Genomic DNA, 17793 nt, shown 5'->3' on the forward strand with positions numbered 1-17793 from the left:
CAGTAAGTCGAGGCTCTTCATAGATGTGCTGGAGACTTACACCCTCTCTCAGAGTGGCAATTCACAAGGTCGGCAGGGTGGAGCACAGCCCTGTCTCTGGTTTTGGGCTTGGTCCTTGGTGCCCTGTTGCCATACCTAAGTCATCTCTTGACTCGCATAGCCGAATGGTCTTCTGGTGTATTGTGGCCATTTCTGCGTCAGACTCGCATCGTCAAATCGTGTATAGATGCGTTATGCTGTTGCAAGAGCCCTCGTGCAAGCAGGGGACCAGACGAACGTTCCCCTTTACTTGGCCATGGCGCGGAACAGAACAACTTTCAAGGTGTTAACGGACATCCCGTGCCACAACCACCGACACCTAGGGATGATAGTTCGCGGCCAATGGCTCCTGTCGGTGCGTCTCATAGTGATGCGGCCCTCGATGGCACAGTTGCAGAAAGAGAGAAGATATCACAGTCATGGACGTCGAATGTGTTGACAGTCACCATCATCCTCGCTTCTATCGGCTGGTCCGTTTGGGGCTCGTTTGCAACTCAGCTGCCTACTGACAGCGTCGGCATTTTATCCTCAAAGTATTGTGGAGTGTGGAGCTTGAAGGCAGGCGCTGGCGAAGCCGCAAGAGCTGATGATGCATTGATTCGATCCCGGAAGGAAAGAAGAGCCGGCGACTACGCCCGTGCTTGTTACGGCAATCGCAGTGTGAACAGCCCGTCACAGTGCTCATTGTTTAGCAATCAAACCATCGGGTATCATTCGAAACGTATACCTTGTCCCTTTGTCAAAAAGTCCATGTGTGCTGGGAACGGACTTGACGATGCCATACGCTTCTGGACCGATCCAGTCGATGCAAGCATTATCGGAGTCAACGTTGACCAAAGACCAAAGTTCAAGCATACAACCATCTGTGCACCCCTGAATATCGACCAAGGCTTCGTTCGAAAAGTCACGCCTGCCGATCCCCAAGACGACGACATCTACCAATATTACCTTGGCCCAGTGGACGGCGGACAGGCCAATTTCACGTTCCGAACAGTGGGCGATCCTTTTTATACCAGGATACCTGCCTACTCAGTCAGGTGAGTGTTCGCATGAAGCGTGCGGTAGGACCAAGACTGACTTCACAGTACTTATGAGTCGACGCCATATGGGCCGGACTATGACTACTGGGATCCAAGTGCAGACTTGGATCTTGATCAGGCCGTTGTGACGCAGCGCGGCGACAGGTTCATGACCATCTTGTTTATATCGAGCTGTCATATCATCTACAGGGGCCATTCCGACGACCCCATTTTTCCAGCTACCCTCCCGCACCCGGAAAACTCGGGTCGCTATCGCAATGGAGATGTCCGAGCTCGTCCGCTGGTCTGCATTGACTGGAATGAGGTGTGCCTTCGAGACGACCTATGCCACACGGTCGAGGACGAATATCCTCCAAAGGAAAACCCGGGGTACACTGTCGCCTATGAGTTCACAAGATCAGCTCTGCGGGAGGCAACGGTGTACAGGTCAATCAAGGCCCGCCTTGGGAACGCTCTGATTGCGAACGAACGACTGGCAGACTATGAGTCGTTCCGATTGCCACGGGATCAATGGGTGGAAGAGAGCGAAGCGCTGTTCCAAACTTCACTCGCACGGATCCAGTGGGACGCGTTCGACGTTGCTGTGGGCGCCGGACACGACGCCGAGTACTACACTGACATCACCCCTCGCTGGGCGCGAAACGAGAAAATGTGCGGCATGTACAAAGTCCAGTTGCCGCAAGGGTATGCGAACATCAATTTCTGGCCGAACTTCTGGATTTGCTTCAGCATTGCGCTGGTCGTCTTCTTGGGCTGTGAGTCTCCTTGGGGCGACTTCGATGATGACCTGAGGCCCCATTTCAAAGGGAGGCCGCTTTTTTTCGACCTCATTGGGATCGGAATATGTTGGCTCAAACGCAAGGTCGACGGAAAGCTGCAAAAACCACAACCCCCTACAGCAGCAGCAGCCGCCCCGCCATCTGCGCAAAGCCATCCGGGCCAACTCCAGATTGAGTGGCCCCAGCAGCATATGGCTCAGAGATGATGATTTTTTCAGTATGTTAGACGCGACAGGCTGTCCCTCCCCGGCCCTAATCTGTGCTCGTTTTCACCATCTAGTCTGTTGTTGGAGGAAAGGCGAGGGGTGACTAGGCCTCTATCATATGGAGAACCCCAGGACAGTTCGTCGCTGCGAGCATGTCATGTCTAGTACGTGTGAAGTTGTCATAACCGCCTGACTGGAGACGGCAGGATAGAAAGGAACTCGAAGACATCGACCGCAAAAGCGAATAAGCATTGTGTCACGGATAGGGATAGGGCTTTGAGGCGAACGCGTACTACTTTGCATTTGCTAATCACCGCCACGCATCGTAATTTTAGCGATCCGTATATGTACCCACTCCCACTCCAGCTGAACGACCCCGTTGTGGCGCCCAGATCCATACAGCACCGTGCACATGCCAATATCCCTCATCTGACACCGGCTCCGCTTATACTTTCATACTAGATGAGGCAAGCCAGACATTAGCGAAACCATGCACCAAAAACGAGAAAAGAGAAAGGCCGTTCAACACCAGCAAGCCGAGATGTGACATTGTCGTCGTTTCGTTTCCTCAAGGGCAGAGAGGGCGGAGAAGGGAGAAAACTTACTTGATGTTAATCTGCTTGGGCTCCAGGTACGCCTTGAGCCCTTCCTCGCCCAGCTCCCGGCCGCTGCCGGATTGCTTGACGCCGCCAAAGGGGGACTGGATCTCTGGGATGAAGGGGCTGTTGATCGAGACGCCGCCGGTTTCGAGCGCGGATGCGACGCGGAGGCCGCGGGTGAGGGAAGTGGTGTAGATGGCCGCTGTTGATGAAGCGTCAGTTTTATCGCTGGAAGTGTGACAACACTACGACCCGGGACGGGAAGAGAGCGAGAAACAGAACGTAAGGACTTACATGCCAACCCGTACGTCGACTCGTTTGCCAACGCAATGGCCTCCTCCTCCGTCTTGAACGTTTTGATGCTCATGACGGGTCCAAAGATCTCCTCGTCCCAGATGCGACTGCCCGACTTGGGATTCACAAAGATCGTCGGCTCGATCAGGCACCCCTTCTGGCCTTTACGGGACCCGCCCGTGAGGAGCTGCGCGTCGCCCTTGCCGATGTCAATGTAGCTCATCACGCGGTCATACTGGGCCTGGTCGACCACGGGACCATGCGTTGTCGCCGGCTCCAGCGGGTTGGCCCCCATGCCGGCGGAAACGGCCTCAAACTGCTGCTTGAGAGCGGCTTCAAACTTGGGCGCAATGTCCTCCTGGACGAGGACGCGGGATGCCGCAACGCAGATCTGCCCCGAGTTGATGAGGAAGCCCTGTCCCACGCCTCCGACCGCAGCTTCGATGGGCGCGTCACTGAAAACAATGGCCGGCGACTTGCCTCCCAGTTCCAGGGTCACCCGCTTCATATTCGACTTGAGTGCGGCTTGTTGCACCGCCTTGCCACCCCCGACCGAGCCGGTGAAGCTGATCTTGGAGATGTCCATGTGCGAGGCCAGCAGGGCGCCAGTGTTTCGCTCTCCCGTCACGAACTGAACAACCCCATCTGGAAAGCCTGCTTCTTTGTACAGAGGGGCGAGACCAAGGACACCCAATGGTGACTTTTCGGATGCCTTGAAGATGAACGAGCAACCAGCGGCTAGGGCCGGTGCTATCTTCCAGCCGACGTAGAGGAAAGTGGCGTTCCAGGATGCAATCCCCGCGCACACACCCACAGGCTCGTAGCGGACGATCTTATACATGCCGTTGTCCTCGGAGAATGTCTTGCCGGGGATCTTGTCTGCCCAGCCTGCATAGTAGCGATACACGGAAACCATGTGAGGGAGATCAAAGTGCTTGATCATGGAGAACGGGCGACCCGTAGGCAGAGACTCCAGCCGAGCGAGTTTGTCGACGTTTTGCTCCACCAGGTCCGCGAACTTGAGCATACACGCTGCACGTTGGGCGCCCGTGAAGCCCTTCCACGGTCCCTTCTTCACGGCCGCGACCGAGGCGGCGACTGCGGCGTCGATGTCCGCGCTGTTGGCGACATGGACGTCCTCTGCAACGACGGTTTCATCCCAAGGGTTGGTGAGGGCCAGGCGGTCCGAGCCTGTCGACGGGATGAATGCGCCGTTGATGTAGAGTTTGCCGTTGTATTCGTCGGAAGAGAGAACCATTTTGGATGGAGGAGCTGTCCGAGGCTGTTATGTGTCAAGAAGATCTAGGAGGCCTGTGTCAGTGCTTTAAGAGCTCCTCGCTGGCAACTGGTCTACTTTATATCTTTCGCTACTAGGACCCTACGTCTACCGAGACAAGCAACACTCAGTGGCATGAACCAGACCATTGAAGGTCAAAACGGCTATTCCAGCCGTCAGCACTAGAACATTCACCAGCAAAACACTTTGACGATTCGTCCGCGGCGCTCCTCTTTCTCCATGGAGAACGTGGCTCCCGTGAATTGTCATCGATCAAAAAAAGAAGAGGGGTTTTCTCGGGGGCCATGCCCTCGATGTCCCTGGCCATACGCAGCCTGATAATGGAGGGGCTCCACCAGACCCGAGCTTAGCCGGGTGCAGCTAATACATACCTAGGGCTGGAGCGCTCTGAGCTGGCAGGGCATTTGCAAAACTGTAACACAATGGCCACTTTGGCTACAGGCTGGAGGTAGTAATTCCGCGATTGTCTGGTTTGGGAAGGGAACCCCCATTGCGTGTCTCAGTGGCCCTGCTCAAGGGCTGCAGGCGTCCCAGATGTGGCTCAACATTCTCAACCCCATGCTGCCAGCTGACACCGGCGGTTCTTTCGCATCCAATCGATTGCATTACCGCGTCGGCATAAGATGAGCTCGCTGTCGTGTACCGGATCTGCGCAGACGTAACAATGTCATGCCGCTCAACGAGGAAATGCGAAACCCTTCTCAGGCCAGTGCGCTCTACGCACGGTTTTGTAATCATTGTCAGCTTTGAGGCTTTGATTGGGTGGCGTCTACCGATGCCACGAAATGGGTGTGTCTAGGTCGATCATAAGCAATCCAAACGAGGAAATTCGTAGACTCGGCCGCAAGATGCCACGGCGAGCGGGACGATGGTTATCCCGGAGACTGGATGGTGGAAAGGAGCGAAAGGAAACATTCAAGAGCCCACAATTTGCGAAGGGAGCCCTTTCAATTCTTCCTCCGCCAGCCTCTTGACATCCTGCCTTGGGTCTGGCCTTCGAATACTGTTTACCAACTCGAAGGCTCTGGGTTTGCAACCATCGCGGTCTCACATTGTACAGTTGACCGTGCGACTGGCGCAGAGATGGCAACCCAATCCGAGCAACTTGATAAACGCAAATTGGACGTATGCATGCCCAGCTAGGCAACGGAATAGGTAGTTGGTTAGCGAGTTGGCCAGAGAACACGTCGTGTCCCACAATTCATTGGGGGCAGAAGCCGGGGGTGGCATGCAAGCAAGTAGCCAATCCCTCTCGGAGCGTGGCCCCTAGATTCTAATTGCATGTAACCGGCACGACGCCCACCACTACATTGCGCCCTGCCAAGTTCGCGCCCTCATGTCCATGCACCCGTTTCCCAGCCTCAGCCTTTGGATCCTATTTACAAATGTTGAGTGCTCCGCATGAGTTTCCGACCAGATTCATTGCGCGTTACCCTTGAGATGCTGAAATCAGGCGAGTTGCAAATAACATGTTGGCAACAGATGGGCAAAGGAAAACTGCGTGTGTTGGTTGGCTTCAACCACTGCACGGCCCTTGACGTCGGCCACCTCATCACGAAAGACTGCATGCTTGCCGCTCGCGCCATCGACTTTCATAGGCTGAACAGATGGTGCCCAAGGTCGCAGCTGCATTTGTGGCAGGGGCCAGCCTCCAGCTTCCCCTGCAACCTGAAGGACTTATATTCGACGCCCTCAGCCTGATGGATTTCCGGAACCGACCTCTGTTCTTCATCTTCTCCGACCATTCAGTACGTGAGCAATGGCAGAATTGATTGACAACAGCGAAACTCCTGAGGACCAAATAGGTGTGATCCCGATTTACAGGCCGGCGGGGCGAGCTCGAGGCCGGTGAGTACAACGTTCAATATCATTGATCCATATCTGATCAGAAACATAGCATTTTTGCCTTTCACGGGTTTACTGGCTCGTGGAAAGAAACCTGGACTCGAGACGGGGTCTTCTGGCTGCAAGACCTGCTCCCCAAAAAGTTCCCTCACTGCGAGATATGCAGCATTGGTTGGGAAGGCAAGGATTTTGATCCGTCCAACGTCGATGAAAGGGATGACTCGAACCGCACCTCGCTCGGTGAGCTGGCGAAATCCATAGCGCACACCATCAGGTCCTATATGCGCGACACGCCTTTGGATAGGCGGAGCCCAATTGTGTACATCGTCCACAGCCTGGGGATTTTCGAAGAGGTATGTCTTAAGTTACCCATCTTTGGAGTGCTTCAAGGCTGCTTATCCTTTCCAGGCCATTAATTTGCTGTATAAGCCGTCCTACCTTGAAATCAACACTTGCACTCCCGAGCTTGACCAGTTGAAAGGCATAATTTTTCTCGGTTTGTTCTCTAACAATCCGTACCGCGCTATATATGAACCTGGCACTTACTCTGGCATCAGCCACACCGCATCGCTTTAACCGTCCCGCTAAACATTACTCTCGAGTCTTCCTCGACAATAGCCAGCTCCAGGACCACATAGCAAACCGAAAGTCTGCTCGCACGTTAGATTCATTCAGAACCATTGTCGAGGCCCAAAAAACAAAGCTATTCTCAATCGTTGAGCAATTCCCACTTGACAAGGGCGGTGATATACTTTTCACAGAATCAGAGATCACCGTCAACTCGCCAAAATTCGAAACCGTTCAGAAAATGCCAAAAAATCACATCGAGATAGCGACATTTGGATCTGATACGGAGCAATCTTTCCTCGATCTGTGCACGTGGTTGAGAACCATCTTCGGAGACTTGATTGATCAGGACACTACTTGGGACATGCAGTTCATTCCTCTCACAGCTCGCCAGCCAGGATGCTATGATTCCATTCCTTTCGAGGGAAATTCAGACAACTATTCCCAACGGTGGATCAACACGATTAAACGATCTGGGGTCCATTACCGTGATAAATGGTTTCATTTTCCGACAAACCACGAATCAGAAGTGACGGTCAGTCAAATGGCAAGCATTGTCAATCTACTTACGCTAATAGTACCTGGGCGCTTTTTAGGGTGCGGGAGCAATAGCTTTAGGGCTGCCTCTAGGTCTCGGTGACGTCCCGCGAGCGCGGAAGGATCTTCCGCATGCGCGTTACGTCCTACCAAGCACATGCGTCTCAATGGAGTCGTGGGGGGCAGATGCAGATACGATTTTCTTCCGGCTCGTTGTCAGTATCTTCTCAAGCTTCACTCGAGCTCAAGTAACACTTTTTTTAGCTTCCATATCTTCACTGGGATACAATGGCTGGGGCGAGCAGGTATAAGAAGTGGCTGAAATGGAAACAGAACCCGAACAGCTTGGACTCAAATCCATTCCCAGTATTCGCTTCTCTGCCGGAGCCCTTCAAATCTTACCACCCGCGCCGAACCTTGGATCAATTCTACTATTCACGCCTCGAACACACTGATGAGCGGGACAATGATCAGGTGGTTTCGAAACAGACCAAAGCCTCTCCCACAGGAGCAAAAATGATAATGGTGGATCAGCTCTGGCTTGGTTTATGGGTTTCCGCGCAGCACCCAGCTCTGCGGTCGCCTGCGCAGTTGAATTTTCGGAAGGACAGAGCCATTATTTTGACTTCATTTCCTGACACGGCCTATGCGAGAGACGATGATCCACCTCGCGAGAAGTATTGCGCTGTTGACATTCGGCAGCAGGTTTTCAAAGCAATAGAGGACGGAGCAATACGCGGGCCGACGTCGGACGAGGTTCCGGCTGCAGATTGTGCAGTCGAAGTCCTGCGGACTGCACTCCTGGGCATGCTTTCTTATCGGAAAGACTGGTCATTAGATTTCATGGAACTATTCCGTGAAGCTCTCGGCCAAATCACAGAGCAGCACAGCAAAAATTTCCGTCAATATACTACTTCCATCGGCAGCCGGGGGAAATGCAGCGAGCAGGAGGAGATAAAATTCAAGGTGATGGTTCAGACAGGCAAGATGGAGGAAATTCGTCTTAGTCTTGAGGTCGCCGACATCATCGATGAGCTGAACATGCTCAGGAAGTTGTTTGTAGAACAGATTGAAGTTCTCCAACGAGCCAGCATACAAGTTGACGAAGTGAGAGCCGGACCGGGAATTGAGCACGCTCCGTGGCTCGAATCATTCGGCAAGACACTACGAGAGCTGTTAGGTAAGGTCGAAGACTATTTATTTCGGGCTAAAAGCATGATTGAAGACGGCGAACGGGCGCAGAAAGACATCTTGGTATTCCTGGACATCCAGCAAAGAGAGGAGAACATCCAAGAAACAAGGAGCCTGAATCAACAAGCCCTGTTTGCCGCCAAACAGGCAATATCTGCTCAGGAACAAGCCGACGCGACCGATGCTCAGAATCAAATCCTGTTCATATTCACCATCGTCACCATCGTCTTCACGCCACTTTCGTTCCTCGCCTCCTACTTCGCCCTGGCCGACAAGCACAACGGGACCATATTCGGTGCGTCAGCGGGCGTTTGGGTTGGCCTAGGCTTGACGGGCTTGCTGTACTTCTTTTGGTCAAGGCGCGGCGCGAAGAAGAGTAGGATCGAGGAACTCGCCGGATTGAAGATGGGCGGATATCTGCCAGATCGATTGCTGGATTCGAATCGGAAATTATCTGAAGAGGTGGACAAAAAGGTAGAGGAATTGGTAAGGAAGGCGGAAGAGGAGGAGGGGGAGAGGAGGAAGAAGATCGTGTGATAAGCGAGGAGAGCAACTATCCAGTTTCTCAGTCTTTTATCTCCTGAAACCCCAATCCGTGGCGACGTGAACTGTCTTAGCCACACTCCAATAATCTAATGTTCCAATCTCAAAGCGTTTGCTCATAGCAGCCGTAGAAGCTGATCAGATGCTCTAGTCGCTCATAAATCATGTCGAAAGTCTGCCATCAAATCAGGACCACTCTCGACAGCATCAATGGTTCGCCGAATAAAGCTCCCCTCAATCTCCCTTGAGTGTGCTCTAATACCTTTCTCCAACCTCTGCTTCAATATGCACGCTGATCGGAACATCACTGTTTTCCTTGAGCTCCTCTACGATCGAGACTCTGCTTCGCACCGCTTCCAGCTCTGTCCCCATCACCTACAGCTTTAAGACAGTCCCAGCAATATACCCCCAAGCCGCTTTACGATCCTCTCCCATCTACTCAAGATCAAGACTCTGAATGTCGAGATTCTAGTCAACCGTCGACACAGGATCCCTGTCTAGTGCAAGCGCAAGGATCCATCTTCGAAGGGAGGCAGGGGAGCCTGCGCAAGAGAGGTGAGTCGGAGCTGAGTAGTGTTTAAAGCGGCATAGGCTAGGTGGGTGTCCTTGTAATACGGACACTACGGAGTACCTTGTATCTTCAGCCGCCAAGCCTGGCGGAATCTCCAATATAGCTTATCGATAAGGACCACGTGAGAAGTCGTGAATGGAGGGCCTGCGCCGGCCGCTGCTCCTTCGTCTGTACCATGTACACAGTACAGTCTCTGCATGCTTTCGCTTTCCTATCAGGTAGTTGAGTAGTAGTGTCGTTCGCTTCACAGAGCGATTGGTCCCCACAAAGATGGTCTCGACCGCCCTCACTGCCGCTCTGCAGTCGATTGCGGCAAGTCCTGCTACCTCCAGACACCAAAAGTACAATGACCTTCTCACCCAACTGACGAGCGCACCATCCGCATCGCCTGAAGAATACGGTGCGGACTTGAATGCCTACTTCGACGCACTGCTCTCTTCTTCCCTCGGAATCATCTCGATTCGCCCTCTCGTGGCCACGCTCATCGACCGACTCGCGTCTGCGCCGCCCGAGGTCAAGATCAAGGTTGGGTCACACGTCACCGAAGCCTTACAGCTCCAGTTGGCTTCCTATGAAGAGCAGGATGCAAGAGTCAGAGAGATACTCGCAGACGGATATGAAGCAGAAGAGGAGTACACCGCGGCTGCAAAAGCACTCCAAGGTGTTCACCTCGACACTACCCAGCGTCAGGTCTCTGACCGAGCCAAGGTCGAGATATGGATCCGCATTGTACGGTATTATCTAGAAGATGATGACACTGTGGCAGCGGAAACGGCCTTGAACAAGATCAAGAACTCGGCCGCTGCTGCTCAAGTTTTGAAGGATGCCCCGGACCTGAGACTGCACTACCAGTTGTCCCAGGCCCGGATCTTGGATTCTCGCCGAGATTTCCTCAATGCCTCCGCCGAGTATCTCAATGTGTCTTTCAACACCATGATCGACGACGAAGAAAAACGACGAGCTCTGTCCGCAGCAATCAAAACAGCCATTCTGGCCCCCGCCGGACCCCAGAGAAGTCGGACTCTTGCCAAGTTGTACAAGGATGAGAGATCGGGAGAAACAGGGGAGTACGGCATACTCGAGAACATGTATTTGGATCGGTTGTTGTCGGCGACTGAAGTGGAGGCATTCGCGGCAACACTATCACCTCACCAGCTCGCCAAAACGGCCGACGGGAGCACGGTTTTGAGCAAGGCTGTCATTGAGCACAATCTCCTTGCTACCAGCCGGCTCTACAACAATATCACAACGGGAGCGCTTGCGCAGTTGCTTGGTCTCAAGGATGGCAAGGAAGACACTGCCGCTGAAAAAGCCGAAGATTACGCCGCCAAAATGATGGAGCAGGGTAGGCTGAGGGGCGAAATCGATCAGATAGCTGGCATCATCCATTTCGAGACTGTTCCTGGTGTTGCGCTGAGAGGACCGCTGCGTGATCTTCGAGAATGGGATCAGGGAGTGCAAGGTCTGGTTGAAGATGTGGAGCGATGCGCCGCAGGAATTAGTGAGAGCTTCCCGGTAAGCAGACTCGGAACACGTTTAACAGATGATTCACTTGCCGAAAACAGCAGGCTGACTGATATGATGCAGGAGCTCGCGGCAGAACGCATGGTGCACTGATAATTCCCATCTGACACCTTACGCCCACTGTTCTAAGTCAGGCACACGACACTTTGAACGCACATGCCGTAACAATGTCTCTCGCAAGGCTCTACAGTACAATAATAAGCCGGACATTGTTGGCTATCGGCTGAGGCCGGCTTGATGGGATTCGCGGCTCCGACGGGTTTGCTGGTGCCGAGGAGATCGAGACGCTTGACAGAGTCCATCAACAAAAGTCGAAGGATACGAAACACGGTATGCACATGATGGCGATCGAGGCATGAGCGGGAGAACCCTCTGGACGAACATGACGCCACGAGCTCGCCCCATGGCCGCATCACCCGTGGGATCTCCATCCGAAATATCGGGGCAAAGATGAAGTTGAACAGAGGCAGCCATTCGTGGAGTGGATGGACGGGGTGTTAGCCATCGGATGAGGACTTTTGCAGGGAACCGCAGGGTCGGCCAGAAGAACGAATCGCAGTAATGAATTGTTGCAGTAATTCTCCTAAACGGGCCCTGGAAGGGTGTGCGCTGCCATTGCCGTCCTGCGCTCCTCGAAGAGTCCGAGGCGCCCAAGATTCGGGAAGCCAACAAGAGTGGGGGGTTACCTGCCCTCCGCGGTAAGGTGGAAGAATGGCGGGGTACAGGCTGCTAGGCTGCTGGGGGGGCTTGCTGGGCACTGCTGGGCGGCGCTGGGGACCTGCTGAGTGCCTGCTAAGCACTATGAGACCTTACTTAAGATGAGCCACGCGGCGTGAGCCAATCAGCTGCGTGCAAATCACAGCTCTCACTTCCCGACTTCAACTTCCGTCCTCTACAACTTTGACCCGTCTGCCATCGCCGCTATCCAGACTGGTCGCCGACTCGCTACTTTGTGTGGGCACCAATACCCTCCCTTGACCTGACTGATCCTGCTTGCAGTATGCATCTCGCCCTCGCTCTCGGTCTCTGCCTCTAGACTCTTCGATCTCGCAACGTCACAACCCTAGGTTATATAACCTTGAGCTCTCTCCGCTGCTGGCTACCAGACCAACATCAGTCACCCTCCCGTATTGTTTGAACTGGTATTCTCTCTCAGACCCCATTTGGCACTGTTAAAAACACTCGGACAGACTCGTCAGAATGTTTGTGGCCTCGTTCATCTCGCCGTGGGCGCTCCTTCTGCTGCCAGTCCTCTACTTCCTCCTTCCATATCTCCGGAACTGGTCTCTCTTGAAGGTTCCTGGCCCCCTGCCGGCCGCTCTCTCAAACCTATGGTTGATGTATCAATGCCGGCGGGGACGAAGGTACAAGGTTGTCGACGACCTGCACAAGAAATACGGCAAGGTCGTGCGTATTCAGCCGAATCATGTCTCGATCGCGGATGACAGCGCCATCAACACCATCTACGGCCATGGTAATGGATTCCTTAAGAGGTAAGTCGGTAACAGCGTCTCCGCTCGAAGTCTCACTCGCCTTCAGCTCTTTGCCTCGAATACATTCTGACAGACCAATTTAAAGTGAATACTATGACGCCTTCGTCTCCATCCGCCGCGGCCTGTTCAACACCCGCGACAGGGCAGAGCACACTCGCAAGCGCAAAGTCGTCTCTCACACCTTCTCGGCCAAGTCCATCGGCCAATTCGAACAGTACATTCACGCCAACTTGGAGCTGTTCGCGCAAAAGTGGAGAAACCTCGCCAACAACAAGAAGAACCCGCAAACCGGCTACGCGTCCATTGATTCCTTGCACTGGTTCAACTACCTCGCCTTCGACATCATTGGCGACCTTGCATTCGGACAGCCCTTCGGCATGCTGGAGAAAGAGAAGGATATTGCCGAGATCCGTAAGTCCCCGGACGCTCCGCCAACCACTGCCCCGGCAATTGAAGTCTTGAACCGTCGAGGTGAGGTGTCAGGCACATTGGGCTGCCTGCCACAATTGAAACCCTACGCCAAATATCTGCCCGACCCCTTCTTTAGCCAAGGCGTTGAGGCCGTGGAGAACCTGGCGGGTATCGCCATTGCTCGAGTCAAGCAGCGACTGGAGAACCCCAACACTGACCGAGTGGACCTCCTTGCCCGTCTCATGGAAGGCAAAGACGCCAACGGCGAAAAACTCGGGCGCGAAGAACTGACCGCCGAGGCCCTCACGCAACTCATTGCCGGATCCGATACCACTTCCAACACCGCCTGCGCCATCTTGTACTACGTTGTACGCACCCCGGGTGTCCTCGAGAATTTGCAAAAAGAACTTGATGCAAACATTGGCCCGGGCGTCCCCCAGTACGAGCAAGTTAGAGACCTCGAGTACGTGCAATGGGTGATCAACGAGACCATGCGCATCCACTCCACCTCCTCACTTGGCCTTCCCCGTCTCACTCCCATGCCGACACCTGACAACCCAAATCCCAAACCTGTCGAAATCCTTGGCTACACCTTTCCTCCCGGGACCGCCCTGTCTGTCCCCTCATACACGATTCACCACTCCAAGGAAATTTGGGGCTCTGACGCCGACGACTTCGTCCCCGAGCGCTGGTCTGAAAAGAGACTTACGCCGCGACAAAAGGAGGCCTTCATCCCATTCTCTGTTGGCCCCAGGGCCTGTGTCGGCCGAAATGTCGCCGAAATGGAACTGAAATGCATGGTCGCGACGGTATTCAGGAACTTCGAGTTCCGAGATGAGCATGACGGCCCCCTGCAGACAAGGGAGGGCTTCCTCAGAAAGCCATTGGGATATAATGTTGGCATTCGGGTAAGAGCTAATGCTTGAAGGAGTGATGCCCAAACTGTCTCATAATGGACGAGAGCGAAAGGTGGGCGTGATGTGATGCCCGATTTGAGTGTTTGGAGAGTGGATTCAATGTTGGCCTTTCTACATTATTTTGGGGTGTCCGTGGGTTGCATTGCCCATTTTTCTTTCTCTTGGAAACACTGAGCTGGTCGAGCTGGCGGGGGGAAATAGGAGGCCAACTTCCACCCGGCTCCTTGTCACGAGGAAGACTGTGATGACGACAATTTGATGAAGCACGAACCGGTACACATTGGATTGAGATATGAGGGGTGGAGATTTCTACTACATATTGGTGATGCAAGCTGGATTGCATCAGCTCTGGGAATTCGGATCAGATTGTCCACCTGCATCGTTGGCTAGGTCGGCGCACACTTCCTTGTCGTGCCGAGTTTTTCGATAAGTGATCGAGTCTATAAGGGGCTCAAAAGCCTTGAAATGGGAATTGACCTTGAACATCAAACCTTCCATCTACTTATACATGCGGGTATCATTTTCTCTATCTCTATCTAAGAAGACATGTGCATATCAGATGCTGAACTGCTGAGTCCCAACCGTCTCTCTATGAAAGCCATGCCAAATAAAATGTATGAGGATAACAGGTGAAGAATGCAAAATGGTGATATCGAAGGGGGTTCTCCTTCGTCGAAAGGCGTCTCCCATTTTACACCACCCCACCATGTCAGGCCATCCAGGTAACGGGGCGACTGGGGCTATTCGAGGTCGAATTTGTCCAAGGTGGATGTTGTAATCTGAGGCATGCTGTCGACAGCAAAGGAGGATAAACCGCCCGGCAGTTCACTGGGTGGTGGTGATGCTGGGCGGCTGCTTGGCCGAGGCGGGAGGACCGGGCATGTCGAAGTCTGCGCGCGTTCGGGACCGCGCACACGCCTACTGGAGGAAGGCCTTTGTTCACAGCTTGGCCTTCAGCCTCTGGGTGTCGTCGCCGGCCTTGTTCGCATCGACGGCCACGACCACCAGGACGGCGATGTCGTCGACCTTGCCGCCGTGCCACGGGTCGTAGGGGAACTGCTTCTGCATCTCCTTGGCGAACGGGCCGTCGCGCTTCGCGTTGAGGCTGGCGTTCTTGGCCTCCCCGACAATCGCCGCCGCCAGCACGCTCTGCAAGGTGCCCGTGGCGAGAGGTAGCTGTTGGACAGAACCGTCGACCGTGTCCGAGATCCGGAGCTTGTGCTTGCGAGGGCCGAGGCCCTGGTCCACGAGCTCGGCGAGGACGGGCGAGACCGTGTACCCTTGGTCCTTGGACCTCAGCCACGCGCCGGTCGCGCGCATGTGCAGAGACACGATGGACAGTATGTCCTGGGAGTTGAGGTTGTCCCAAACCCCGTCCGTCGCCAGCACCAGGACGTCGCCGTGCCGGAGCATGTGGTCCGCCAAGTCGGCGCGCTCGGCCTTGTCGTTCAGGGGCAGGCCGCCGAAGATCATGGCTTGCGCCAGGATCTCGGGCGGGGTCAGGCTCATCTGGTAGGGGGTGTTGAAGGCGTGGGTTTGCGGATTGGAGTAATGATGGACGGTCCCCAGTCGCAACTGCAGGAACCCTGAATCGCCCAGGTTGGCGATGCGCATGCGGCCGTCTCCTTCGGTCACCGCAACACAGGCAGTTGTGCCTCCCGCGTGGATGGTCGGATCACTGATGGTTTTCTCGTACCCTATCTCGAGAAGTTGTTTCGGACCCAGCCGCTCATTTGACGACCAAGACAGAGTGGTCTCCGCCATGTAGCTACACAAGCCATGCGAGAAGTCTGCCGGGTCGATTCCATGCTCGGACCAGCCGCCGACGCCGTCCGCTATCGCGAATGCTGTCGTGTTCGGGTCCTTTCCAACACGGGCAACAAAGTATGCATCTTGTCCGCTATCGGGGCGCCGGATCCTTTTCTCTTCGAGGGACGAGCCGCGTTGGAGGCCCAGCCCGTCGTCGTCGCTGGGGACGTACTCGTACGTGCTCAGTTCTGGACGGAATTTTCGGCCTTTCCCGCTCGAAGACGCCGCGATGTGGAGTGAAATGTGAGGGATGGCGGAGTTGGACATGCCCGCGGAGGGAGCCGGGACGGTGGCTGCGCGACGCGGCGACGAGTGCAGGTTCCTGGCGTTGAATCTGTAAGGATCGAGGCTTCGTCGGATATTTTGGTGGAGGTCTAGAAAGACACGGTAAGCAAGGGCTGGATCGTGACGAGAGGATTTGCCCGCACGGTGACTTAGGTGAGAGGGAGTAAATATCAGAGAACGAGTGAGGAAGGCCGGTGCTGCTCGAACAGTGCCAGCTGCGGCGGACATGTTGATCACTGCGCCGGGCTATGAAAAGAGTTGAAGGATGTCCCCGCGGGCTCGGGAATCTGAGATAGGATACATGAGAGACGAATCTTCAGCTGGCCACTGGTAATTCTCGAACGAAGGCGATTTCAGTCGATTAAAGAGCGCATTGGGCGGAGGGAGCGTGCAGTGGTCAACAAATTGGTTTTCTGGGAGACAATCTCCTTTGATGTCGCGATGCGTCCAGTGGATGCGTATCTTGCCGGCTGAAGTTCGGAAGTGACCAAAAAATTTACTCGAACACCCAAATGGGGCAGGAGGCGGCGCCGCCCTGAGCCACTTGGGACGACACAGACATCAGCACAAATCATCGCCCTACTTTATGGCACTGTGCTCTGGATGCTCGAGCGCCACAGACACATGGTGAATTAGGGCAAAGAAGCCTCGATTGAAGGGCCTGGAATTGGACTGTCATCGTCGTTTTTTCAGCCTTTCACCGAAGACCCTCAAAACCGCCCTTGAATCACAATATGGAGCTACGCCACAGAGGATGTTGTCTCGATGGGAAGATAACTTCAGTGAACAGCCTAGCATGGCTGTGAAATGGTGTACCCTACACAGCATTCCAAACCAACTAACACCGTCGATCCCCGAAGCTACACCGACGACACCTTGATACGTTGGTCGGGTCGAACCGAAAACACCCCGAGATTGATCTGCCGACACTCTCTCAACATGCGCCTGCAATAGATGGTAAGGCAACAGGCGTACTCCGCGAACACTTGTGGTCCTCTGTATGCCGAACCCCGGACCGCGGGTGGCACGACTTACCCCGTATGGAGGAACAGGAGATAATTACTGGAGAAGCTGAGCGACGGTAGTTTATATTCAAGTTCAAGCCCGGCGTCTCTGCAGTAATGAGCGACCTCTACTAGTATATCCCGCCGAAACGCATCAAAAAGGACCAGATTGTGCTTGTTACTAAGGAGAATAAGACTCGGGCCCGATTCTATTCGATTTCTGTTCAACCATCCGTCAACGAGGAGCTTATCGTCACGATGTCGGCAGGGCGGCAGCCATACATACGGATCTCAATCTTCATCAAAAGGAAGCCCGGCACGTCGAGTGAAGAATTTCACACCCACTGGTCCGGTGTGCATGCCGACGTGGTTCGAAGCCTTCCTGGCTATCTCCACCTCTGCAAACGATACACCCAGGCAAGATTCACCACCGCTCCAAAATGGAGAGGATGCGCTGGCTGACTGTTGGTGGACCAAACAGTTCCACGCCCTGCCCGAATACCAAGACCAGGAGAAAGTCATGGGGCTCCCTGTCCTCCCGTTCGATGGCATCGTTGAGATATGGATAGAAAGTGTCGACAAGTATGTACGGCACGTCAGCCAGGAAGACATTGTGAAGGCGCTTGCTGGTGAAGAATGCCCTCCCTCTGTCTCTGTCAGGCCAGCTTCTTGTGCTAATGCTGGATCTCTGCAGCCGACGAACAACAGTTCATGACTCGCGAGGACGCTTTCATCATGGTTGGTTATGAAACACTCGAGATTGGAGAGCCTGTGCCAGGATTTGCCTAAACAGGTATCGAAGCGACGCACGAAATATGGCTTTTGAATCAGTTTTTGGATCT

At 54.2% G+C, this 17793-nt stretch overlaps 7 protein-coding genes across 10 annotated transcripts; 5 read left to right on the forward strand and 2 right to left on the reverse strand.

The window, feature by feature from the left end:
• Positions 1-155: 155 nt before the first annotated feature.
• On the forward strand, positions 156-2382 carry PV07_11296 (uncharacterized protein). Its single transcript, XM_016398718.1, has 2 exons — positions 156-1076; positions 1125-2382. Exons 1-2 carry the CDS (start codon positions 382-384, stop codon positions 2062-2064), a joined length of 1635 nt encoding a protein of 544 aa, XP_016243280.1. The 5' UTR covers positions 156-381; the 3' UTR covers positions 2065-2382.
• On the reverse strand, positions 2293-4307 carry PV07_11297 (uncharacterized protein). The gene is made up of 3 exons (XM_016398719.1): positions 2958-4307; positions 2670-2865; positions 2293-2522 (listed from the first exon to the last, which is right to left on the reverse strand). Exons 1-3 carry the CDS (start codon positions 4213-4215, stop codon positions 2510-2512), a joined length of 1467 nt encoding a protein of 488 aa, XP_016243281.1. The 5' UTR covers positions 4216-4307; the 3' UTR covers positions 2293-2509.
• Positions 4308-5608: 1301 nt separating this feature from the next.
• PV07_11298 lies at positions 5609-9058 on the forward strand. Of its 3 annotated transcripts, XM_016398720.1 has the most exons (6): positions 5609-6102; positions 6152-6452; positions 6508-6595; positions 6657-7201; positions 7263-7418; positions 7468-9058. In XM_016398720.1, the coding sequence occupies exons 1-6, from the start codon at positions 6014-6016 to the stop codon at positions 8929-8931; spliced, it is 2643 nt and encodes an 880-aa protein (XP_016243282.1). In that variant the 5' UTR covers positions 5609-6013; the 3' UTR covers positions 8932-9058. The 3 variants fall into 3 exon arrangements, with proteins under 3 accessions (XP_016243282.1, XP_016243284.1, XP_016243283.1); XM_016398722.1 differs by having other exon boundaries at positions 6152-6595; XM_016398721.1 differs by having other exon boundaries at positions 6152-7201.
• A 720-nt stretch (positions 9059-9778) lies between these two features.
• On the forward strand, positions 9779-11125 carry PV07_11299 (uncharacterized protein; the record flags this gene model as incomplete). The annotated part of the gene is made up of 2 exons (XM_016398723.1): positions 9779-11023; positions 11096-11125. 2 exons carry the CDS (start codon positions 9779-9781, stop codon positions 11123-11125), a joined length of 1275 nt encoding a protein of 424 aa, XP_016243285.1.
• A 1107-nt stretch (positions 11126-12232) lies between these two features.
• PV07_11300 (uncharacterized protein) lies at positions 12233-13862 on the forward strand (the record flags this gene model as incomplete). The annotated part of the gene is made up of 2 exons (XM_016398724.1): positions 12233-12525; positions 12611-13862. The coding sequence occupies 2 exons, from the start codon at positions 12233-12235 to the stop codon at positions 13860-13862; spliced, it is 1545 nt and encodes a 514-aa protein (XP_016243286.1).
• A 470-nt stretch (positions 13863-14332) lies between these two features.
• PV07_11301 lies at positions 14333-16363 on the reverse strand. Of its 2 annotated transcripts, XM_016398726.1 has the most exons (2): positions 16091-16363; positions 14333-16036 (listed from the first exon to the last, which is right to left on the reverse strand). In XM_016398726.1, the coding sequence occupies exons 1-2, from the start codon at positions 16173-16175 to the stop codon at positions 14793-14795; spliced, it is 1329 nt and encodes a 442-aa protein (XP_016243288.1). In that variant the 5' UTR covers positions 16176-16363; the 3' UTR covers positions 14333-14792. The 2 variants fall into 2 exon arrangements, with proteins under 2 accessions (XP_016243288.1, XP_016243287.1); XM_016398725.1 differs by having other exon boundaries at positions 14333-16363.
• Positions 16364-17058: 695 nt separating this feature from the next.
• On the forward strand, positions 17059-17789 carry PV07_11302 (uncharacterized protein). Its single transcript, XM_016398727.1, has 3 exons — positions 17059-17368; positions 17433-17580; positions 17646-17789. Exons 1-3 carry the CDS (start codon positions 17210-17212, stop codon positions 17738-17740), a joined length of 402 nt encoding a protein of 133 aa, XP_016243289.1. The 5' UTR covers positions 17059-17209; the 3' UTR covers positions 17741-17789.
• Positions 17790-17793: the final 4 nt, after the last annotated feature.

Source organism: Cladophialophora immunda, assembly GCF_000835495.1.
Source record: "Cladophialophora immunda strain CBS 83496 unplaced genomic scaffold supercont1.7, whole genome shotgun sequence".
NCBI classification, from domain to species: Eukaryota; Fungi; Ascomycota; class Eurotiomycetes; order Chaetothyriales; family Herpotrichiellaceae; genus Cladophialophora; species Cladophialophora immunda.

What these genes read in the sequence shown, in the direction of transcription:
- PV07_11301 (XM_016398725.1), bottom strand. Translation starts at nt 16,175, where the DNA reads ATGTCCGCCGCAGCTGGCACTGTTCGAGCAGCACCGGCCTTCCTCACT.
- PV07_11296 (XM_016398718.1), top strand. Translation starts at nt 382, where the DNA reads ATGGCTCCTGTCGGTGCGTCTCATAGTGATGCGGCCCTCGATGGCACA. An exon ending in ATACCTGCCTACTCAGTCAG is followed by an intron (nt 1,077 to 1,124) that starts GTGAGTGTTCGC and finishes CTGACTTCACAG; the next exon opens with TACTTATGAGTCGACGCCAT.
- PV07_11297 (XM_016398719.1), bottom strand. Translation starts at nt 4,215, where the DNA reads ATGGTTCTCTCTTCCGACGAATACAACGGCAAACTCTACATCAACGGC. An exon ending in GTCGACGTACGGGTTGGCAT is followed by an intron (nt 2,866 to 2,957) that starts GTAAGTCCTTAC and finishes CTTCATCAACAG; the next exon opens with CGGCCATCTACACCACTTCC.
- PV07_11298 (XM_016398720.1), top strand. Translation starts at nt 6,014, where the DNA reads ATGGCAGAATTGATTGACAACAGCGAAACTCCTGAGGACCAAATAGGT. An exon ending in GCGGGGCGAGCTCGAGGCCG is followed by an intron (nt 6,103 to 6,151) that starts GTGAGTACAACG and finishes TCAGAAACATAG; the next exon opens with CATTTTTGCCTTTCACGGGT. An exon ending in GCCTGGGGATTTTCGAAGAG is followed by an intron (nt 6,453 to 6,507) that starts GTATGTCTTAAG and finishes TATCCTTTCCAG; the next exon opens with GCCATTAATTTGCTGTATAA.
- PV07_11302 (XM_016398727.1), top strand. Translation starts at nt 17,210, where the DNA reads ATGTCGGCAGGGCGGCAGCCATACATACGGATCTCAATCTTCATCAAA. An exon ending in TCTGCAAACGATACACCCAG is followed by an intron (nt 17,369 to 17,432) that starts GCAAGATTCACC and finishes TGGACCAAACAG; the next exon opens with TTCCACGCCCTGCCCGAATA. An exon ending in CATTGTGAAGGCGCTTGCTG is followed by an intron (nt 17,581 to 17,645) that starts GTGAAGAATGCC and finishes GGATCTCTGCAG; the next exon opens with CCGACGAACAACAGTTCATG.